This window comes from Catharus ustulatus, chromosome 15 (assembly GCF_009819885.2).
Source record: "Catharus ustulatus isolate bCatUst1 chromosome 15, bCatUst1.pri.v2, whole genome shotgun sequence".
Lineage (NCBI taxonomy): Eukaryota > Metazoa > Chordata > Aves > Passeriformes > Turdidae > Catharus > Catharus ustulatus.
This window is the reverse complement of record NC_046235.1, coordinates 7,554,739-7,574,392: the sequence shown is the minus strand read 5'-3', so window position 1 is coordinate 7,574,392 and position 19,654 is coordinate 7,554,739. Positions and strand designations below refer to the sequence as shown.

The 19,654-nt window shown below is 35.9% G+C and overlaps 1 protein-coding gene across 1 annotated transcript in view; it reads right to left on the bottom strand.

Annotated features, from left to right (window-relative positions):
• Positions 1 to 19,654, bottom strand: part of LOC117003627 (gamma-aminobutyric acid receptor subunit beta-2-like) — a 149,245-nt gene that overhangs the window by 24,977 nt on the left and 104,614 nt on the right. The window contains 2 exon segments of the mRNA XM_033073648.1: positions 1,312 to 1,464; positions 2,681 to 2,818. Of these exon segments, the coding sequence (XP_032929539.1) occupies positions 1,312 to 1,464; positions 2,681 to 2,818 (291 nt within the window).

The following is a 19,654-nucleotide window of genomic DNA, read 5'->3' as shown; positions in this document are numbered from 1 at the left end:
TTCCTCCAGCATTTTCAGGATGTTGGCAATCTCAAAATCTTAAGGCTAAATGCTACACAGAAAGGTCTGGTAAAATTCCGATATATTTTATAACATTAAAATGTCAAATTCTGAATGGCATAATTTTTGGGATTTTACTTATTTTAGCTTTATAAGAGCTGTACTGGCAGGAATCAGTCTGATTTAGACAAAATTTGGTGATAGAGATACTTATTTTTGTAACATACTCCTTATGATGAGGGGCACAGAATAAACAGGCACACATGGGATGAGTATTTACAAATACTATAGAGATTAATTAGGGAAACAGTTTTGCTTTTGGAATGTAAGGTAACAGTAAGGAAAAAAAAAAAATCAGACTCTTACAACAGTTTAGGTTGGAAAACACCTTTAAGTTCATTGAATCCAATCTTTAACTCAGCACTGCCACTACTAAACCATGTCCCCAAGCACCAAATTGACACATCTTTTAAATCCCTTCACAAATGACCATATTCCACCACTTTTCAGAACAGCCTCTGCCAGGGTTGGAAACCTTTTTGGTGAAGAGATTTCCCCTAGGATCTAATCTAAACCTCCCCTGGCATAATTTGAGGCCATTTCCTCTTGTCCTTTCACTTGTTACTTGGCAGAAGAGACCAACCCCCAGCTGGCTGCACCCTCCTCCCAGGGAGTTTTAGAGAGCAAGAAGGTCTCCCCTGTGCCTCCTTTTCTCCAGATTGAGCTCCCTCGGCTCCTTCAGCTGCTCCTCATCAGTCTTGTGCTCCAGACCCTTCCCCAGCTCTGTTGCCCTTCTCTGGACACACTCCAGCTCCCCAATGTCTGTCTTGAAGTGAGAAGCCTAGAAATGGACACAGGATGTGAGGCACAGCCTCCTCCCTCAACGTAAGGACAAGTAAGCTATACAACCCTAGTAAAACTTTATTTAGTTCCTGAAAGGAAAAGCAATTTATAATCCATAACACAATGCTGAACACATGTTCTGGACTGCCACGGTCAAAAGTAAAAGTGAATTCCTTTTGGAGAAAAAACAAGCAGCAAAAGAACAACAGAATATGTTGAGACAATTAGGCTAATTTTGGTTACAATGATTATACAGTTAGCTGATTCAGACATGAAATCGCTTTAATTTTTTATTTCAATTCAGATGTTTTAAATGCTGATTGAAATAATACAAAGCTTAACAAGCCAGATATAAAAAGATCTAACACATGATTTTTTATTTTTCAATTCATGCACCATCCACTCAGCCAGAAGCAAGAAAAACCATTCAGCTAATGCACACTGCATGAAATGTGTAAAAATGCCTACCTAAAGCAACTCTTGCAGCTGAAGCATCATAATTAATCCAGAAGGAAACCCAGGACAGGATAGTGATCAGAATAGAAGGCATGTAGGTCTGCAGAATGAAGTAACCAATGTTTCTCTTAAGTTTAAAGCTGAGAGACAGCCTTGGGTAGGCACCTACAAGAGAATATTTGGTATGGCCATAATTTATTTGTATAATGCCTGAAAACATTTTTCGTTTCTGTCATTTTGGTTATATTTTTCATTCAACATAGTACACTCAGAGCTGAAATATCCAGGATATTCAGCTGCAAAATTTCCAGCAAGAATTGGGATTAAATCATCTTTTATGCTAACGATACAAAGATGCTCTAGTTGTTTATCAGCTGGTAATCAACATTCAACGATCAACAGCCAAAATACACATCAGAGCAACAAAGCAACAAAGAAATGCCTCTTCCCTGACAAACTGTTGTATGTCAGCTTCAGTGTAACCCTTATCCTAAACCTCTCTCCAAGAACTGCAACACTCATCTTTTGTCACTGGATAAAAGAGATATTATAGTGTATGAAACATATATTAATATGAGTACCTAGAAATCATGCTTCAAGTCCCATTTCTGCTTGATTGTGAAGAATTTGGGTTGTACAATCCTTCAATATTCCCTCTAAAGATTATTTCTACACATATCTGGAAAGTGAGTTTTGAAGATAATTTTTTTAACACACATAATGGGTTTCTCAAGTAGGTAGAAAACATCTGCATAGGTAGAAAACATCTCCTAGTAACAGCCCAATCCAACTCTTCCCTCTCTTGAACAATTTAATGTAATTGAAATATGTTGGTTATTTCTTTGTTTGCTTCTTTTTTTAATTTAATTAAATCCAATCTGATTTTCTGTTCCTTTTCAGAAAGCATCTTTTCAGCCTTCAGAAAGTCATACGTTTGCTAGAAGACTAAACTGGAAATCTTGGAAAAAGCATTTTAAAGATTTTATATTGAAGACAAAATAAGTAGTCTAATACATCTCCAACTTGGCAAAAGAAACATCTAAAAATACAGAGAAAAAGGTTCCTAAATTTCCTACACGCTGGGTTGGGTTTATGGCACAGAGGAATAAGTGGCTTAATCAGTTTCCATAGGTAAACAGAAAATACAGCTCATTTGATGAGCCTTAACATGAGAGATTACTGAGCCCTCTTCATATGTTAATGAATGATGCCTTATGCACTATGAAAGCTGTAATAAAAACTTCTGCTTTCCAAATTCACAGTTGCTGCTCTATTTTATTCCTGTTTCTGAAAGTTTTGCTTCTCAACTGCACACTGAGAATTAATCCAGTTTTAACAGTTTTTTTAAAAAAATTCCCCTTTTAAGTTCCCCTCCACAAACCTGTAGAGAAAACAACATTCTTGGTGATAAGCTTGTAATCTACAATGGAGAACTGTGGCAGTTCGATCTTTGTCACTCCTGTGACTGCATTATCACCCCCACGCCAGTAAAATTCAATGTCATCTGTTGTATAGCCATCTATAAAAACAGGAATAAACAAAAAGTGAGATACAAATCTCTTCTGACATCATGGGGAACAGTTCATTAACTCAAAATACGTAAAATATATTTCTAAAATTAAATCATTTATAAACATACAGACACAGGTCGTTCCAAATATAACTTCAAAATGGAATCATATGTGTATTGTAATAGGTTAGGTCTGCATTTTTTAAAAGATGTATTACATGTATGTACTAACAAAACAGACCTCTAAAAATAACTTAAGACTACACACATTCCATTCCATCTCTAGATAGCAACTGTATATTAACTTATGGCAACTTCTGATCCCAAGGCTGGATAAAATGGCTTGAGTTTGCTGTAATTTCTGTCCCTGAGCTGAAACATGAGCACTGGCAATGTTTAGTTTTTAGCTATAAAAACCAGCATAATTCCTTTTCTAAAATGGCTTAAATGAAGTAAAAGAAAGCCACGTTTAGTAAGGCTTGTAAGAGGCCTTGTAGGAAGCAACTATAGCAGATGTAACACCCATCAGTGGCAAAAAAAACCACCCACAAGAAATCAATCAAAGAAAAACAATTCCCACCACCTAAAACAACATCCCAGAACACATCAGAGGTTCACACAGTCATAAAACATATCCATGAAAAAGGAATCTGCATTCCCAAATGGCAGCTGAGCCAAGTTGCATGCTCCAGAGTTGGTGTATAGAAACGATCATGAGACATCAGAAATAAATCTATTGCAAAATCAGGAAATACAATATTCATTAATGTTTCATTATGCATTAATCTAAAGATTTTTGTCAGCGAAAGTTGTAAATAAAATCAACGAAAACACGGAATAATGACCATTAGTTTTTTGCAAATTGAGATAATAGATATATAAAACACCTCAATTTTAAGTCCTCATCCACACACAAAGGGCAAAATGTGTACACCAAACACACTTTAGAGTGCTCAAATACCACTCAATTTCAAGGAATAATGCATAGAATCTATACAACTGTTCCTGTGCATCATTAATTTTTGATAATCTAAGTAGAACCCAGGTGTACAGCATTAGCAGAAGTCAAGCAAGTTTGAAGATGTGAACCAAATAATCTGTAAAAACACTGAAACAACTATAAAAATCTATCTAATACACACAATTGTCAAAAGTATTTTGGTAGATACATTCCCATAGTATGTTGATAGCAATTCCAGAGTTTTATATAAGAGACCCTTTTACTTTCCTGGTCACAATCTTCAGAAAAGAGACAGACAATTTACTTATGTTTCCCTGCCTAGCAACAGTTTATATTTGTCAAGTCTTTTTCTAGGCTTTCAGAGAGAGAAATAAAATAAAATCTAAAATAAAATAAAGTCTAAAATAAAATAAGGATTAATAATTGTATTGGCTGATCTTGAGATGTAAAAGCAATTTACTGCACTTTATATTATGAAAAATATAACAGAACATCCTTAGAGAGTTTAGGAAAATTAATATTACTATTTTGGGAGTATCTTTGGGATATTGTCAAGTTTTGCTGATATTCTGACATTTACCCTGCCCTCCAATGGCAAATTCCATATTCTAATACTATTTGTCAAACTTGGTGGGATTAATCAAGGTAATTTATTTAATTCTGAGGTAAGTAAACTGTTAAACCTCATAGTTAATAAATCAATATTTTATTTTTATTTTGTTTATTTCTGAAAAAAAAATGCTAAAATAAGTTTCAGCATGGAAACGCCCCACTTTTCTATGGCAGAGAAAAAGTTTATAAAAATGCTAAAAGGCTTTTTATTTGGTTGTATTTTTTAGAATATCTGTTAGAAATATCTTTTTGCTGAACTGCCTATGAACAGTTTAGCCTTAAGCTGTCTAATCTTACCTGGATTCACACAAGAGAACTCCAGGGTTTACATTCCAGTTGACTGCAAAATGCTTCAGCATTATCCTCTACCAGGAAAACATGGTTCAGCTTCTTCCTGTATTCTCACAGCCTTAAGACTAAGCAAACATTGACAACTGCTTCTTAGGAGAGAGGAATCCTTGGAAACTCTTATCCAAAGGTTCAAATTGAAGATTCCAAACTGCAGCTCTGGGTGGCTTTGGGAAGGCCTTCCTGCTGCTTAAGGGAATTACATTGGGCAAATAACAAGCTGAGACAGACTCAGAATGACAAGATTTACTAGTAGGCATCAATAAGAAGAATTTTAGGAAGTCTCTTTAAGCTTTCATTAAAATGAAAGCTCTTCTCTCTCTTTCCAAAAAGGATAAATTATTCCATTCATTTCAGAGAATTGTGAAGGAGAGAAAAGAATATTACAGTCATCTGCACATGAATGCTCTTGTGTACTGCTAAAGTACCCAAAGATAATTGGATATAAGTCTAATATCTGAAAACATCTGCCAAAAGAGAGAATGGGCTTATTCATTCTCTAGTGGATGTTTTACAGGAAAGTCCAATTACCTGTGGCTATAATAAAGTCCTTCTGCAGGTATCTGGGACTCAAAACAACTCTACTTACAAGTAAAAATTATTTAAAGATCAACCAATTTAAAGCAGTAATAAGCAGTCTAAAAAAAACAAAACATCTGTAGTTCTTTAAAAGAAAAAAACCCAAGGAGTTAATAAAGTATTTCTAAATTATCAGACCACATGTTGGTAAAATGGAAACATAAACATACTAAATGCAAAAATTTTCCAAGTAATCTTTGCAAGAATATAAGTTCAGCACAGAACACTATTTGATTTAGACTGTAAAACAACTGTTGGTTTACTATAGATTAAATTGTATGTAACTCTGTTGCCAGCAGAGAGCATCTGATTGATTGTTTTCCCCTCAATCGTTTATATATCATCATCAGCATGATTTATTTCACGTTCAGAAAGTTCAGTTTCTCATTTCTGTCATGCATCACACACTGGCAGTCAACCAAATCAATACATTGTCCTGGTAATATGGCACCAATCCTGAGAGAAGCAAAGCATTCTTGACTTCCATTAACAGGGACAGGGAGTTAATCATCGTGTATACATTGAGGAATGAAGGATGACTAAGCACTGTAGAGGAAAAACTAGTAGAACATAAAATAAAAACCCCTTCACATAGAAACTATGAAAGCACCAATTTTTGCCAGTCTATTCAAGAATTCTTCTAATACAAACAACCTAAATGAAAGTTGAAGCATTACTGGCTGAAAATGAATATATTTAGACACAAGATAATTATCAGAAACACCATACAACAGAAGAAGTAGATTTTTCTGAAAAACTCAGGATTTATCAGGATCCACTCCCTCACAATGCTGCAGTTTATACTTGACAGCTGGGAGATATTGTACATCTACAGTGTGCAACTGTGTAGGAATTCAAGTGCTCCATATTACTGACACTATGGCAGCACCTGGAGACTGAAAATAAGACATCTGTTGATTTTTTTGGGGGGAAGTGGGGGGGAAATGACATTAACAGGCAAAACAGTGAAAATGTGCCTGAAACAAAGGGAGGATTCTGAGGCCATGCCCTAACCTCTCTCTGCTCTGAACCATCAGGAATTTGTGTGAGCTTGGGCAATACATGCACACATCCTGCATCACCTCAGAGCTAAGGAGAATCACTTCAGCATTGACAAGGAGACACAGGAGACAAAAGAATTCCGTTGGCAACTGTCTAAATCCTACGTCCAGCTTCTAAGGCTTATCCAACTAACTGTTCCTTGAGTTACAACCTATTTCTGTGATTCTGAGCATTGAGAGTATAGAATTATGATGAAGCACAGTTCAGCTACTTCAAAATTTTTGCTAAGCAGGTCTGGAGACTTGGTGAAAGCTGGGATCACACTACCCTTTTTATCATCTGAGGTATTTGTCTTCTGCTCACCAATAAAAGACATATGAGAACTCAGTTTACAGCAGATTCTGGACTTATATACTGTTACAAAGCAACCATTTACAAGATGAACACTATATACCTGGTGGAGAATAACAGAATTGGATTATACACATAGCATTTTAGAGGGGGAAAAAATCACAAATGTACACAACTATATAAAAAGACCTATGGCGTCATAGTTAGGGAACGAGTAACAACTATTTAATTTCTTCTGCTAGCCACTCACAATATAGTAGCTTCCCAAAATAAAACGGAGAGAACTCATGATGATATCTATACCCAAGTGAATGTTTTGATTACAACTGTACAATATACTGTTAGCTAGCAATCATAATACATTAATTTACATAAATGCAGGTCATATATTTTCAGAGTAATTGAAGAACTTGACATCTACAGGGTCTGTAAAAAGAGATAGATGCTATAAAGAAATATTAAATTAAGTGATTAATCCTGTTTGTATAACAGATTGTAGGATACCTTTAGTAGCCATAGCTATACATTTCATTTATTTTTAAACATAGAACCACTACTCCCTCCTTTTTCACGATTTTCTTCAGCAGTTTTGCATTAACACAGAGTAAACAGAAAAATTATAGAATAGTAAGTAACATGGAAAGCATGTTTTGAAATTCTGAAGCCTTTCAGATCTCTCAAACTTGTTTCACTACATCACTTCAGCCTTCACTTATTAATTCAAAAACATAGCCAGAAAGAGCAAGTTAGAAGTGTTTCTTTGAATTTGCAGAGATGTTTAAAGCTGAGGAGAGCACAAGACATGCGGTGCTGAAACCAGCGGGGTGATACAAGGGTGAGTAGGAAAAACAGAGTTTGTGTGTCAGAGCAATTGGAAAAAGCACATCATACTTGTTTCTTTCTCCTCTTTCTCATCCCCTCTAAATTCCGTCTTTCTGCATAAAACATCAAAATTCTTACATTTCACTTCAAAGGCTTTTTCCTCCTAAGGCTCTGAGGATTTGGATACAAAGAGGATTTTCTGACTGCAGTAAAATTTAATTGATTTTTGGATTAAATTGGCAACATTCCCAAAAAACAATCATCTTCAAGTTCTTCAAATGGTTCTTTACTGGAGCCAGGGGAGAGTAGAGTGGGTCAAAGAAATAGACAGAAATGTGATGCTGTAATTAATTACACAGCTATTTAAAAAAAGAAAATGTCTTTTGATTAACAAGTGAAATGACAAAATTAATTCCAGGCCTTAAGACAAGGATTTTCATGATGTTAGCAGAATCAAGTTTAATTTTCATGTAGGTACATCAGGCTGATGTACAGGAAGCTTACAGGAAGCCTGGTAATGATGCCTAAAGAGGCTACCTAGAACAGAGGCCAGATAGTGTTAAAGGAATAAAGCAGGTATTTATTAAAAAGGCCTTAAAAGGATATACCTCGGGTAGTACAAGAGCCTGCCGTGACTCCACCCAACATGGACCCACGAGGGACAGTGTGTCATGAGTTTTCACACTTTTGTAAGTTTTAATCCTTTTACGTGTTGGAGTTAATTGTCCAATTACAGCTTCAGGTTATGAAGACCCATCCTTCCAGTTTGCTCTCCTCAATCCGCTGTTGTTTGCACTTTTTGGGCCCAAAGCTGCAATGGTGTCTTGTTTCTTAGGCTGAAAAAGGATTATTTAGTCTAACTAAACTGTGAAGAGAACTTACTAACACTTTATGTGAAGTTCAGAGTTACATACTAATGCAGTGCAGAATCTGGAAAATATGAAAACTAAAACTTAAGGCGTCAGTGATTTACAGAACAGGTATCCTGGTGGAACGCATTAATTTTTTTTCCGCTAATGATTTCACTGAAAAGCATTCATACTTTAGAGCACTTCCTGCAAAATGCTTTTATAAATATATTTCCACTGCTACAGTATTTCTAGGAAAAGAAAGAGAGATCTGAAACAGATAGGGAGAACTGTATCCATGCAATAATATTAAAAAGCCTTTTATCTCCTGGAACACAGCTATTTCTTGCAATCTTTCTGCTTCCATAAGTTCAGTTACTTCCACCAGTACGAATGATCTAAAAAGTTGTTGGATTCAACACTGTGGAGATCCTGCAAGCCTAAGAGCTCACACAGCAGAGACAAGAATATGTGGAGCAGAATGTGCCTGGTGAAAGGAAGGTCATGGTGGCTGACTGGCACAAAGAGGGTGCCACGGCATCAGAACAAAGTTCCTTTTGGGACTTCAGGGACAACTGAACACTCTCTGTGTAGGCTGGAATACAGATCATTCCCACATCCTTCTCACAAGAATGCTCTTCATCTTTTTCTTCTGATTTCCATCATCCTTTTGTCCTGCAGACCAAGTGCTAGGTTTATACATTAAATATATCCCAGAACACAATAAAATACATCTGGCTCAGTTTTATTCATTTAAATGGCTGAAGTCCAGGGATTTCCATCACTGTGGAAATTATGTATCTGATTTCTGTAGGTAAATATCATTAGACACCTGTGCATGTTTTATACAGTACACAGAAAAATGCTATCCCCTATTCTGCCACCGTTTGTATTCCCTAACCCACTTACTTCATTTAGCAGATGACCTTTTCTGAGGATAAGGTTGACAGCATTATGTCAGCACATTGATTAAGTCTGGATCATCTTGAAGGTTATTTCAGTGTAGCATGGGTGATATTAAACAAATATGTGAGGAAAACATGGGTGGCAACACTGGTCAATATAAAGTTAGAGTTAAGCATATTTCTCACTTTCACTACGACTAAAATTATGATAAAAAACCTTTTATCTTTAAATTAAGAAAAAACAGATTAGTATACATTAGACTTCTGCAGTAAAGTTTATTATGTCCCTATTGCACATACCACAGAAAAAAAATCTGTGCTTGACATAAAAGATGGTGGGAAGCTTAGTTTCATTTGCAATTAAAAGTAGGCTATGGTAGAAAACATATTAAGAAAACTAATATAATGAACTATTTTCTTAAATCTCAATTTTATTGTCGGTAACAGAGAAGAACCAATAAATTAATTTTCACTTCTCATAATGGTAGATCTTCAAAGATCCAATAGGAAATTGCAATATGTAACCATGAAGATGATACCAATCATTGCTGAGGAAAGCAACATTTAGGCAGAAATAGATTTCTATTTAAATATGAACTCACGCAAATAGGATAAAAATGAATAAAAGACTACTTAGGTGATCTATTTCAATGCCATTAAATAATAAAATGAACAGAACTCAATTGAAAATAACCATTGAGAAAAGACAAGTGCAATCACATATAAGCAGGCAATGGGCTATTTTTTCCAGAATGATCAACGAAGTGAAAATGTAAATTATTTCCTATGTTTAAAGACTTAAGATTTTACTACGTAATTCATAGCTATTTTCTTCCACATTTAAATCAATGAAAATAAGTCAAATTTAAAATAAATTTAAATTTAAAAAAAGAAACAAAAAACCAAAAAAAGCCCACCCTCTCCAATATCAAGGTTGATATTAATATATCAATATCAAGGTTGGCATCAGAAATTGTTTACAGCAAAACAAATGTTGCTTATCCTAGTACTTTAGATTTAATTTCAGTCAGAGACAAAGCACATGTCTCAGAAAGCTGAATTGGGAGATCTACGTGGAAGAGAGAACTTTGACTGCCAAGAGACTGCTCAAGGTCTGCTTGAACCTTCTGTCATACTAAAGCCCTCCAGTTTGAAGAGCATGATAGTGAAGTGCACATACTTTAATAAACATAGCTAAAAATGTTCAACTGAACAATTCAGTAAATGAATGATGCCTCTCATATATTAACTGGATCGTTTTATAAAGTTCATAAATTTGCATAGGTAATCTCATCAACCCCAGAATCAAATATGAAAACTCTTCTGTGTTTTTAAATAAGGGATATGTATAAGTATGATTCAAATAGGAAGTACTGTGTTCTTCTGGCATAATATTAAATAGCCAGCTTGGGTGCCGAGGGAACAATTTTTTATACTTTGATGCATATATACATAATATATACACACACACACTGAATTTTTCAACTGTATTCTGAAAAGATATTTTTGAAGATTGATGGAAATGTCTCAACACTGAACTCTTTGTGTAAAGCTAAACCCTTTCTGCTCCTTGAAAATAATTATTAGCAACTGTCTTCTACTTTTGAAAGTCAGTATTTCAGGAACAGAACTTTTATAGTAAAATGTACATCCATACTGAGTGGGTGTAAATGACAAATTATTTTCTCTTCTCTCCCTTCAGTAGGGACAAGGCTCATGTAGGGAAACCAAATACCTATCTTTGAACCCAACCATGAATTTCATCACTGCAGCCTGTATTTCATCTTCATTATTTGAGCTGGTCCCTATACTTTTATCTCATTTGACTACATTAACCTATTTATGCATAGGAAAATTGCTCTCCAAAACAATATGTGATCTGGAAATTATGAAGGCCATTGAATATTGTTCTCTATTAGACAAATGAATCTCACAATTCACTTATTTCAGAAAAGACTTAATGAAAAGGTTGTGCATGCTGTTTGCTCATTTTTTCTGATTTAAGAATTGTTTTTTTTGAAACTGAAAATAGAAATGAGGGGTATATCCAAACAAATGAATCAGCAAAGCAGCATCTCCACAAGCTCAGTTTTTAATACCTTTGATATGTAAGACCAAATGTTCTAAGTTTCCTGCAACCCACTACCAGCCTACATTTTGAATGCTCATGCACATCAAAAAAGCAGAGAGGAAAAATGAACAACATCTGGCAACCCTAACCTTATTTATAAAATTGCATTAATTCTCCACTCTGCTTAATTATTCCATAGCTGTATTAAAAATACAAGGCCACAAGGAGAAAAATGCAATTTGTAGGAGAAAGCCCTTCTGTTTGTGGCTGTGCCATTTTTTCAATTTAGAAAAATATTTATTCATTATGATATGCTAGCTTGCAATGCAGTGTGAGTAATATTCTGAAATATTATTCTGTCTTTGCCTGAAACACATCACAGTATCTAAAACACTTGTACTTTTAGGTAAAAATCCGGTTATGAAGATTTAGGAACATTGGTCTCATAGACTGTCCAGCAGGAACATGCTAAAACCTGTTACTGCCAAGACTGAAACATCATTAGAACATAAAAACTCCCATAGGTCCTTACACATGTAGAATAATGGTTGGATTTGGAGACTTAACTGAACTTCAGAAATTAATTTTCTTTTAGTAATGAGCAAGCTATAATGCTCCTTCTAAAGTCATCCACATATATATTTGAGAGCTTTTTCTTTCCTATCTGGATAAGTCTTCTGTCATCTACAAGATTTTCAGGGATAATTACATGTACCTTTGATGTGGACAGCTATACAGTACCATGCAAATGAAGTTTATAGGAACTTTAATTATAGACCATGATATTGTTAGATCTACATCATTATTTTCTAAAAATTGCAATAGTACTATAACATTTCTAGATGTCCTTCACACAGCTTGGCTGGTATCAGAAACCACATCACTGCCTCTTCAAAGAATTTTAGTGGGAGCTGTGTGCCTCAAGGCTCAGAAGACTTTCCTGCAGGAAACTCTGTTGTGACACCTCTATCAAAAAAGACAGCACAGATTTGTTGGCAGTATCCCAACTACTTTCCTAGGATGCTGAAAGAGGCCAGAATAAATTCTTTTGACACCCATCCCTCCAGCTTTTATAAATGGTATACAGAGAAAAGTTATTTGGTGGGTAACAAGATGCTAATGGTTGTGGATGGTTATGCACAAGGTAGCAGGGATTGCAAGTGTTTTAACAGGAGATGGGGACAAGGCCAAAGGAGAATGAAAGCTACTTCAGCTCTCTGCATTTATCTGGCACAGGAGACTAACCCTGAGAGCCTCAAACACATCATTAAGTAGCTACTTCTGCCAATCTATGGCAGATGCAACCTCATCCCACATTTTCTTCACTATAAAAGTTCACTTGCCCTAGTCCAGTTTAAAGTTTTGGCTTTTATATATCACAAAGCTGTGCTAAATCCTGCTCTATAGGTAATATACTGTTTTGCTGGTATTCTCCTCTGATCTGCATTGATGTACTGTACTAGGTTTCATTACATTTCAGAAGTTTATAAATTCAAAAAATTGTCTATAACTTCTCTAACATTCACTTTTCTTCTGAGCTGCAACTCCAGGCATTGCTCGAGGCTATGCCTATTTAATGAAGTAGATGTGACTGAGACAAGATAATGCTAACCCTTAAAGGGACTTTTCCCTCTAAGCAGATTTTAACACACTGTTGAATTTTATTCTCTTTTCCTCCAGCTCTAGTATTGCAACTGTGTCAATATGCAAATATGTATTACATAAGGCTGCCTCTTGGGCTGGAAAAGCAGGATATCTGCATATAAATGTTCATTAAGATGAATCCAGTATAATATTTTAACATACATAAAAGGAAATCAGCCTCAAATACAAAAGTTAAAGAACTACAACTTTTTTGCTGAGAGCCCCATGTGGACTGCACCTCTCTTGTGCCTTTGAAATAAATACCCTTCTTCAGAAAAAACAAAGAGGAAAAAACACATGAATAATACGATAATGTATAATAAACCATTCAGCAACAGAATATGTTATAATTACTACAGTAATTTCACAACTATAAAGCGCACTCTTTTGACTAAAATTTTGGCCTGAACCTGGAAGTGCGCCTTATATTCTGGTGCACCTTGGACAAAGTTGTGAAATTTGCCAACCTGGAAGTGCGAGCCACAATGGGGGGGCGGTGCTGCGGGAGCGCCGGGTCACGAGGGGTGGCGGGAGAGGGTGGCCCCAGCGGCCAGGAGGCACACGGGGAGGGCGGGGGCCCTGGCGGCCGGGAGCCATGCAGGGAGGGGGGCGGCCCCGGCGGCTGGGAGCCGTGCAGGGAGGGGGGTGGCCGGCGGCCATAGATTCCGTTACTAATTCATTACTTTGTTGCGCGTGGCACGGATCCTCACTGCAAAAGAAAAAAGTGCGCCTTATAGACCAGTGCACCTTATACTCGTGAAATTACTGTACTGCATAGTCACCATACCTTCCTGACATAACTGCACAGAATCATTCTTGAAGGAGTTATGAGTCAAATTCACCTCCAAGCTACAACCCGCCCCCCTCAAAAAACAATTGTAACTATTTTCAGATAAACCTATAGTACTCCATACCTGTGACTGTCTGTTCCTTATTTAAACTGCCTTTTCCCTTATGCAGTGACTTTCATTCCTCACTTATCCTTACAACCCAAGGCTTATGTTCATCACACATGCCATTATCTACATTTATATTCCTATTTTCTAATTTTGTCTTTCCTTTGGAAGTGTTATCTTGTATGTGTCTGTGGGCTTTATGAATCAGAAAAGTTGCTACTTGTAGGGGAACACATTGCTTCAGTGCAGAAGCAAGAAAGTGATAGTGCAGTGAGCTCTACTCCCATAAATATGAAAATTGAATTCCTCCTCTGCTCTACAGCATCCTTGGTGTCCAGGAACTAGGAAACTGTCATGAGTTAGGAACATATCCATAAGGCACATATCTAACAGCCACCTTGTAAACACAGTTATCAAACCATTATCCTATCTGTGGTGCTCCCAACTTTGCATCATTAAATTACTGCTGTAGTCTGTTTATCTTACAAGTACATGTATGCTGTAGCATTTATAAGGAAATAATTTATTATTATTATTATTCTATAAAGCAACAATTTGTACAAAGCTTAAAATGAAAGGCTTCTTGTGTTCTTGTGTGGCAAAGCATAAATGTGAAACAACGCATCGTTGTAAGGCATTGAGGTGAAGTTAGTGATCTCTCTCATATAAGTTTGATCACGTCATTGTGTCAAAAGTTATAAGTGGGAACACTGAAATACTGACCTGTCCCATGTGGCTTTAAACTGCCACTCTGACTTGGAACATCTCACAGAGCTATTAAGACAAATGGAAGGTATGCAAGCCCAATGTTTTCCTGGGCACAAGATCTGTAATAACATCCAACATATGTAGAGTGCTGAAGCTAAGAAATACTTTCATTACCTTCCCTGTACCAAGCACAGATACAGAAAAACAGACTGATTCTTGCTTTTTTAAAGTATCAAGAGCTATTGAAACAAAAAAGTGTTGTCAAGACAACAGGGAAAACTTGGGACACGTTTTCTTCAAGGAAACCAAAAACCATCCAGATCTATAAACTCATAATAAATGCACTGCTGTTTGAAAATTGTCAGTACAGATACATGCCAAGGACAAACCTGAAAGGGATGAATTGGAGCAGTTCTCCCTGGAGGCCCATTAGACTCTTCATTTGGATGGAACTGCTTGGCCATTAGTAATGGTAAATACTAATGAGCACCATAAACATAAATGCATGCGACCATAAAGAATGGGTCATCCCCAACAAAGGACCCATATTACTGTGGTTACCATGGTGAATACGAGAAACTCAGCAAAAGGAGGATGGAGAGGAGCAGCTCTCTGAGAGGATGAACCACATTCAGTTGTGGTGGTTTAAACAACCTCTACACCTCCTTGGGCACACCCTAAACTCTCCATGCAGTTTACTGCACACATGGCTGACAACACCAATAAAAAGCCTTCCAATATCAGATTACACCAACATCTATAGAACACTTAAAGACCTACTAATATTAAATGCTAAGTTTACTTCCAAAGCTTGTTTATTTGTTTTGATTTTGGATGAAATTTAACACATGGAAGGTAGCCTGACAGCTTAATTACAACTAAAAAAAAAATTTAAATGTGTGTTGCACTTTTGTCCTCCTCACTAACCCAAATGCATTCATGATCTGTCCATTAATGCTATTTGATGAGCCATTAAATATAGAAAACAGCTCTATATTGTTAACATTTTCTGTGGGATCATTGCACTTGGAAGAAGGTGATCAGAAAAATTGTAGAGCTAATCCTGGGTGCTTATTTTCACCTATTTTTACCATCACCACAACATTAGGCTGCATTTGAAACTCATTCATATGAAAAACAGTGTGATCAAGTGAAAAATCATTCTAATTTGGAAAGGTTAGATGTGTTTCAGAACTGAAATTATAGAAATGCAAAAATCAAATAGAAGTTGGAAAAGACAAAAAACCGGTGCAACAAAGAAATGCCCTTCTTAAAAATGAAAATTAATTAGAAACACATTAGGAAAATCCAAGGGAAACAATTTTGCTTTAAACCTGTCTGCCTTTACTTCAACTTGGATAGACTAGAAGTGTTTATGGCTCTATTTTTACCTAAATTCACTAATACCTAGTTCAAACTACATATTTATGGTATGTGCAAATTAATCCATAGTTTTATGGAGAGCTAACCTATCTAAAGCATACAGAAAACCAGTTTTTAGTACCAGACTTCTGTCTCATGAGAACAGTCTTTCAGCTTAGTTTCTTTTGCAGTCGTTGTACTGCAGTACTTTCTTTTAAAATCAGCATGGACAAAGGTGGGCTTCTTTTTTTTTTTTTTTTAAGAAAGAAACACTTTACAATTCTACCTGTACATTCCCTAGAGACAATTCTCTAACACAGTTTTTAGTGAAATAAAATCACTTGAGAAAAGTAAGAGAAACAAAGAATGAGTTTTGTCTGATGAAGATTTCATGGGTTTTAGCTACTAAAATTAATTAATTGCAAATCACTTCCCACATTATCATTATATGTATTAGGGATTAAGGAATATGCCAATTAAATGCAGCCATTTAACAGCATAAAGTAGCCTCACACAAGAATATATGGAGGAAAACAAAATCTAATTAAAATTACAAGGGGAATTTAGCAAGGCAAAATTTAATTAGCAAAGATAAAATTTTGCCAGAAGACCTGACACGGGCTAACACCTGTTCTGAAATGTAAAGTGACAAGGAGTATGTAGTAACAAACATTTGACTCATAATTTTTGTTGCATTTGCTAGACAGTTCCTCCAGTTGCATTTAGATCCTTGTTTCCTTTACATCGGGGAAGTGCTGCTTTCTCAGCTACCAGTGATGCTACAGAAATCTCTGATACATTCCAAAATCCTAATCCAACCCAAGCAGTACTGTTGGAACATTGAAATGCTGATTTTGGTATTTCTGCACACAGTTTAAATGTCATTTATTTGCATATTTCACTGCCCCCTCTGTGAAGCTGCAGAGCTTTCTGTAAGCAGCCATGAGTGGCCCAGGGACACAATTGTTGTGCCCACAGCACATCGAAAGCAGGCACATGAGTCACCCTGAGGTCGTTTCCTTTGTCAGAGAACAAGGTCAAAATGGCAGGGAGGATAAAAATGAGTGAAACTGACTTCCTCATTGAGATACAACAACAATGTCCCATCTGGGAGGGTAGTCAAAAACATCTTCCCTGCCACATAGCAGAATCAAGAAAACTCAGTTCTATCATATTTTTTCAAGCTGAATTAATTTAAGATTTTCTTAAATTCCATTATTTGCCTTTTGCATGCCCAAAGTATCAATGAGAATGCTTACTTACCTAATGATATTTGAACACCTCCTGAAATACGGATGACTAATTTTTTTAAAGTGTTCCAAACAGTAGAAATCTTTAAAACCAACTAGAACCATGAACTGAATAATCACCATTTTCTCCTGGTATTTTTTTTTACTTGTTTAGGAGAAAATTGGTATTTGCTTTGATACACATGCAAAACATCCATGGAAACATACCCTTCATTTATAATTCTAGAAGGGATATATTGTCTAATAGGAGCATTTTCTACATTTGGCAAGTTGTTACATTCACTAACATTGTGAATTAAAATCCAAATTAAATTCTATCTTTAATGACTGCAGTTAATGTTTTTCTCTAGGTTCACTAGCAAGTTCATTATCATTAACATCAAGTCACTGGACTACCTCACTGACAAACGATGAAGCCACTGATTAAGCCATTCATTACATCCATCAGCATTATACTTATGAGTTAAAATCCTATCCTATTAGTGATGAAAGGAATACATATCAGAAACCCAGCATTAATGATCCCTACTGTTAGTAAATCCACATGTAGCTACAGCATAGGACAAATAAAGCATCAAGATTAAAGCTTTTAGCTTTGACAATTACATAAATAATAAGAGAGAAAATAATTTTTAAAACCTCAAAGCAAAGAGTGTTTCAGAAAAAATCATCTTTGCCTCAAGGCTGCCCTTTGAATAACAGAAATATGGAGCGCCATTACTGTAATTATCACATAAGAATTTTAATTCAATTTAGAAAATAAAAATTTTCATCATAAAAAGAAGGTGTACACATGGTATTGCTTTCAATTAATTTTACTGAAAACAAAGTAATGCCTGGTGATGTGGGAAACTGTGAACGAAATCTATATATTACTGGTTCCCTAAGTGCTACAACTTAGGGTAGATGAAATAAAAACAATTACTGGTAGTCCCAAACAGAAAAAAGAACATTTTAGTAGTCCATCTCACCAAGCCATATGAAGCAATAGAAATTACTATATGTTCTAGAGTGGTTTTATTAAATATATTCACAAATCTGATTTATTTTGAAAACGTTTGTTTTTGTCAAGTTGATTTTACACTGGCAAGAAAGCCTCCAGGGCATGGTATGTGCTGTGTGATTGCTATTTGTTTGTGCATTGTGGATTTCCTTCCAACCCCCTTCTCACCTAGAATATTGGTTACCCTAACTCAGCTCTCAGTCAGCAAGTGACTTTAATTATCTACTGAAAAGTGGCTGTGAGCTGTTGATTAAAGAAATGCCTCGATTCCTGTGTGTGCACCTAGCATAAATTATAACCTGCATCTATAAAACCAGGTATTTTAATTATTCCTACAGCAGCACTGCTTTTAAATCTCTGCAGGAATTAACAATTTTAAGAGACTAAAACACTACTTAAGATACCTTAAAGGGGGTTTCAGTTCTAAAAACTGAATTGCTCTAACTCTGTCTGATAAAAGGCACATTGAATAAAGAATTGTAGCAAAGACTAGAATCTCTACTTGCCATTATTTCCCCGTCTCTCATCAAAGAAGATTTAATTGATGTTATGCTGATCATAATTGCTATTGTTTTCACTGTGCTCTCATTCTGCAGCCACAAGGCTGTGACAGTAAAACAAGTGTCTAAGTTTACTGTTAGTAACAGACCTGGGGAACTTAAGGATGTGCAATGCACCACTCTGCTCTGGAACTTACTAGAACTAGGAAGACAGGTAGGTGCCAAGGAAGAAACATCCTTCTGGTGCTTAGGCTGGGAGTCACGGAGTCCTTTACTCATTTCACTGTGTAAGGGCTGAAGGATCTCTACAGAATGATAAAGGCAGAAGCAGAGAAACCCTTTTACTTTATTTTATTTTATTTTTAAGTGAAAAGTAACTTCAAGGGGAAAGGAACACACTCTTTCCTCTCACTTATATTTAATGACGATGAAATGAAAATTCCTGGAAAATTGTCACTCATCTAATTAATCTTTCTTATTAAAATAAGTAATGTCTTACATGCTTTCTGTCTTTGTTGAAGTAGATTGGTGTTGATACTACCTGACAGTGAACTTTTCATGCTTTCAACTACACCTAGCGAGAATAGCAAAATAATAAAACAATCTATCAGCAATTCACTTTGTGTTTCAGCTGCTCAATAGTTTAAACTGCAAATAAGTGTTTCTGTGGGAACACAAAGGAACTTTTGATCACTTGCAGAGGTCACTCTTGCTTTCTATACAAGGCTCTACTTTATAATGGCGCCTTTGAAGACAGACATTTCACCTCTTCCATTGATTTTCTGTACATAAACTTGAATAGCTAAACCCAAGATTTCTGCATTTGTACATGTATCATTCACCTAGTACTTTAAATAGGGAACTGATGCTTTAGAAGAAAGAAAAATGCTACTTCATGTTAGCTTATATACATAAATCTATATTTATATACACTGCTTATCTTTAACACAGACCAATTGAAAGGATTCCTTCTTTGTAGACAC